The sequence below is a fragment of the Phaethon lepturus genome, unplaced genomic scaffold, assembly GCF_000687285.1.
Source record: "Phaethon lepturus isolate BGI_N335 unplaced genomic scaffold, ASM68728v1 scaffold47945, whole genome shotgun sequence".
In the NCBI taxonomy this organism is placed as follows: Eukaryota; Metazoa; Chordata; class Aves; order Phaethontiformes; family Phaethontidae; genus Phaethon; species Phaethon lepturus.
In genome coordinates this window covers 805-4,820 of record NW_010542124.1, presented here as the reverse complement: position 1 = coordinate 4,820, position 4,016 = coordinate 805, and the positions used below count along the sequence as shown (strand labels likewise).

Below are 4,016 nucleotides of genomic sequence, written 5' to 3'. Positions count from 1 at the left end.
GTGGGTCTGGGCCTGGGGTGTCCGTGCAGCCTCCGTGAGGCTGATCCTGGGGTATTCGCAGAGCTTCCGTGGGATCCCTGTGAGGCCCATCCTGGGGGTGTCTGTGGGGGTGGGCCTGGGATGTCCATGGGGCCCCCGTGAAACTGGGCCTGAGGTGTCCATAAAGCTCCTGTGAGACATCCCACGGTATCCATGGGGAACTGCCGTAGAACCAGACTCGTATCCCTCACAGGGCCAGGCTGGAGTTCTGGTGTCTCTAGGGCAGGAAGAGGGTGGGAATAGGAGCCTCTGTGGAGGCTGGGGTGTTTGTGGGGCCAGCCTGGGTGTCCCTGGGGCTCTTGATAGGCTGAACAGAAACCCCTGTGCTTCCCGGGTTTGGGGGCTGTGAGGGGCCCTGTGGTTGCTTGGTCTGGGGTGTCCACGGGGTTGGGAACAGTGTCAGTGGGGCTGGGCCCAGGCTGGCCGTGAGACCCCCCAGGGTGCCGCTTAGTGCGCCTAACCCCTGTCCCCGCTGTGGTGCTCCAGGTCTTTGTGCTGCTGTTCATCTTTGTGAAACGTCAGATCATGCGCTTCGCCATGAAGTCCCGCCGTGGCCCCCACGTGCCTGTTGGACAGCACGCGCCCAAGGTGGGTGCATGCAGCCCTGTGGTGCGGACATGCCCTCCCTCCCCTGCGCCCACGGACCCATCTGTGCCTGGAGGGGCAGGCAGGGTCTGCTTCAAAATTGGATGTTTCCAGGATCTGCTACCTTGGTGTGGTAATGGGCAGCTAGAGAGGGAGTGGGTTTATGTTAGAGGGCCCCCAGGACATGACTGTTATCATCCTTGGGATCCCACAAACAGAGCGAGTGCTCTGTAAATGTTTGGGGTTTTTTCCCTCCTGTGCAGGATTTAAAGGAAGAAATCGACATTCGACTGTCGAGGGTGCAAGACATCAAGTACGAGCCTCAGCTGTTAGCTGAGGATGACAGCAGGCTTCTGCAGCTGGAGACACAAGGTACCCTCTCTCACTGCATGTCAGAGGCCACCAGAGACACCGTCCAGTGCTTCTCCCTCTACAGCAGGTGGTTCCCCTGGGAGTTGCGTCACTGGCCTCTCTTGTCATTGTCACAACGTCGCATTTGGCGAGCCAACACGAGACGGTGTCTCTGCCCTCTGCTCCTGTCTGCTTTCCCCACCTCCCTCCTGCTGACAAGTTTTGCAGAGCTTTCAGTTTGGGTTTTCTCTTTGCCAGGCTGCTATAACTACCTGTACAGGATGAAGGCGCTGGATGCGATCAGGACATCTGGTAAGGGAGCTCAGGGCAAGAGTGGGAGGGGAAGGGTGGAGACAGACCATGTGTGGAGGAAATAAGTGTGCGGTGCATCAGCCAGCAGCCTCGTGATGAGGTCCTCGTTTGGGAATAGCAGTCTTTTATCCCTCCTGGGGCTGATGGCCTGAGAGTCTGCTCTGCTAATGGGTTGGGAGCAGTTAGCAGATGGAGGCAGCAGATGTGGTGGGAGGTTAAATTATCCTCCAACTTCTGATGTTGTCTGCAGCTAAACACGAGCATTTTGACCTGCGCTTCAGCCGGTTGTGTTGTGCCTTTTTATTTTCCAGAAATCCCGTTTCACGCAGAGGGCCGGTACCCGAAGTCTTTAATAGGGAAGAACTTCTGTGCCTACCTTCTGGAACTGCGGAATTCCAGCACCTCCTTCAAAGGCATCCGCAAAGCCTTGATTGACACCTTGCTGGATGGGTATGAGAGTGCCCGCTATGGCACTGGGGTAAGCGCTGGCGCTGCATCGCTCGGCCCCTGCAGCAGTGCGGGGGGCTGTTCCTGCGCTCTGGTCTGATGGCTGGACTGAGGTCGCGCTTTAACCTCGGCTGTGTTTTTCACGGTCTTTTCTTTTTGCGTGCAGGTCTTTGGGAAACCGGAATATCTGCAGTACCAGGATGCTCTGAATGAGCTGGCAAACATGTAAGTGTTACTGCCAGGGTGTGTAGCTGCGGTGCAGTGGTGGCTTCTTGGGCCCCTGCAGCCCATTGTGCAGGTGTGAACAGAGATGGGCTTTGGGGTAAAACCCAGCCTCTGAGACATGGCCTGTTTATGCCTGTCCGTCCTTCCAGGTTTACTTACTCCTTACAGCCCCTCTGTAAATGTGGGTTTGGGTTTGTTACTTGGTCGAAGTCCACGTTCCTGCTTGTGCTGGCCACTTTGAGCCAGAGACCTTGCATGGGCTCCAGGCCTGGCACCTGCCAAAGCGCTAGCCTTGGTTTTCAAAATGGCAGTGAGCACTGCTGGCCTGAGGGCAGATCTGCCTCGTGTCGGGCAGATCTGCCTCGTGTCAGACAGACGAACGCGATAGTCGAGCAGCTCCTCTGGGGAGGGCAGCAGCTGTGATGGTGCCTCTCCTCTCTCTGCAGGACCAAGGCCCGGGGAGGCAGCAGCCAGCGGCAGCACCAGTCAGCAGCAAAGGACCTCACCCTCTGCCCCGAAGTCTCCAACCCTGCCACCATCCAGGTCACCTACTTACCTTCCAACCAGAAGAGCAAACGTGCCAAACACTTCCTGGAACTGAAGAGCTTCAAGGACAACTACAACACGCTGGAGAGCACCCTGTGAGCTGCGCAGGGAGCACTGCTTTGGGGACCTGCCACAAACAGAGTCCCTTGCTGGGTGCAGCTGGTGTCCTGGGCGGGTTTTGGCCACAGTTTGGTGTGCAGGCAGCATTGGGAGGAAGCGGCTGCGCTCTTGCATCTCCCTTCTGCACAACGCTGGAGATCGTTGCTTGGCGGAGACTCCGTTTCAGCTGGTGGAGCTCAGCCCTCGCCAGGAGCCCGTTTCAAAGCAGTGTGCCCATCTGCTGAATCCGGAGGGAATTGGCATGTGCAGCCTCCTCTGGGGCAGGCTTGGGATGCGCTTCAGGCTTGAAGCTTTGAGTCTGGCAACATCTTGGAGCCCTGGTCCTGTGAATAAACTCTGATTAGCTTTAGTTTATTTATAAAAGACATTGATCCCAGCCAGCGCTTTCCTCCACCTGTCCTCTTTCCCCGTGACGGCCGGTGGGGCTGATGCTGTCTGTCCGTCCTGTCTGTGTGGGTCTTGGGCTCTGGAGCTGCTCATCTATTCTTTCCAAAGGGTGAAAGCTCTTCTTTTCCCTGTGGCACCATTGCTGCCTGCTGCTCTCAGCTGGACGTGCCCAGCCTGCCTGAGTGCCCGGGCCATGCACCAAGGTGCCTGGACAGAGTGTAAATAGTTTGGTGGACAGTTCTCGGCTGCTATGGCTGAGGTGCCTCTTTGGGCTGCGGTTTCTACTTTTTCTCCTGCAACTGGGCATTTGGGGACGTCTCAGGCAGACACATACCAGCTTTGAACGTCCCGTCTGTCCTGCCAAGGGGGTGTTTCCTCCCACTCTCACCAGCGCCTCATGTGCCAGTGGCTGCCAAGCCCCTGGGCGTGAAAGCTCACGGCCCCTAACTTGATGTCTGCATCCTGCCAGGCTGATGGCGGAACACACTGCTCACCAGTCACCGCAGCGTGTGCCACGTGGGGCGGGGACCCCTGCCCCTCACCTGGGCCTCTGCACTCTTTTTAATTGCTGTTTAATAAAATGACAGTTAGCCTGAGCAGGATGCGTGCTGTTGGCCTCTCGGGGAGCCCTTCTGTGCCAGCTCCAGGGCTGTGACTGTCCCTGTGCCGCTCCCACGGTAACCGGAATGCTGTTAACGGTGTGGCTGGTGCAGAGGGCGGTTGCAGGGTCCCTGCGGCGCCGGCCATGGCAGTGGCAAGCAGCTAGACCCCCTCGCTGTGGCAGGAGGAGATGGGACGGGACACAGAGTGGGGAGGTGGCTGTCCTGGGGCTCCCAGCAGCAGTTGGGGACAGCAGGACGCAACATCCCCCTCGTGCGGGTTAAACCCCAGGCCCCCAAGCGCATTGCTTTGGTTCCAGGTCCTGGCGAAGGGGAGCGCCTGCGCAAGGCTGCTGGAGAGGTAGAGTTGGTGAAGGGAGCCCCGGGGGGCTGAACCCCCTGCAC

General features: G+C 58.3%; 1 protein-coding gene across 1 annotated transcript; it reads left to right on the top strand.

Annotated features, from left to right (window-relative positions):
• The first annotated feature begins 527 nt into the window (after window positions 1-527).
• LOC104621444 (chromosome unknown open reading frame, human C1orf43) lies at window positions 528-2,665 on the top strand. The gene is made up of 6 exons (XM_010287934.1): window positions 528-627; window positions 888-996; window positions 1,234-1,287; window positions 1,599-1,765; window positions 1,901-1,959; window positions 2,406-2,665. The coding sequence occupies exons 1-6, from the start codon at window positions 565-567 to the stop codon at window positions 2,602-2,604; spliced, it is 651 nt and encodes a 216-aa protein (XP_010286236.1). The 5' UTR covers window positions 528-564; the 3' UTR covers window positions 2,605-2,665.
• The last annotated feature ends 1,351 nt before the right edge of the window (window positions 2,666-4,016 follow it).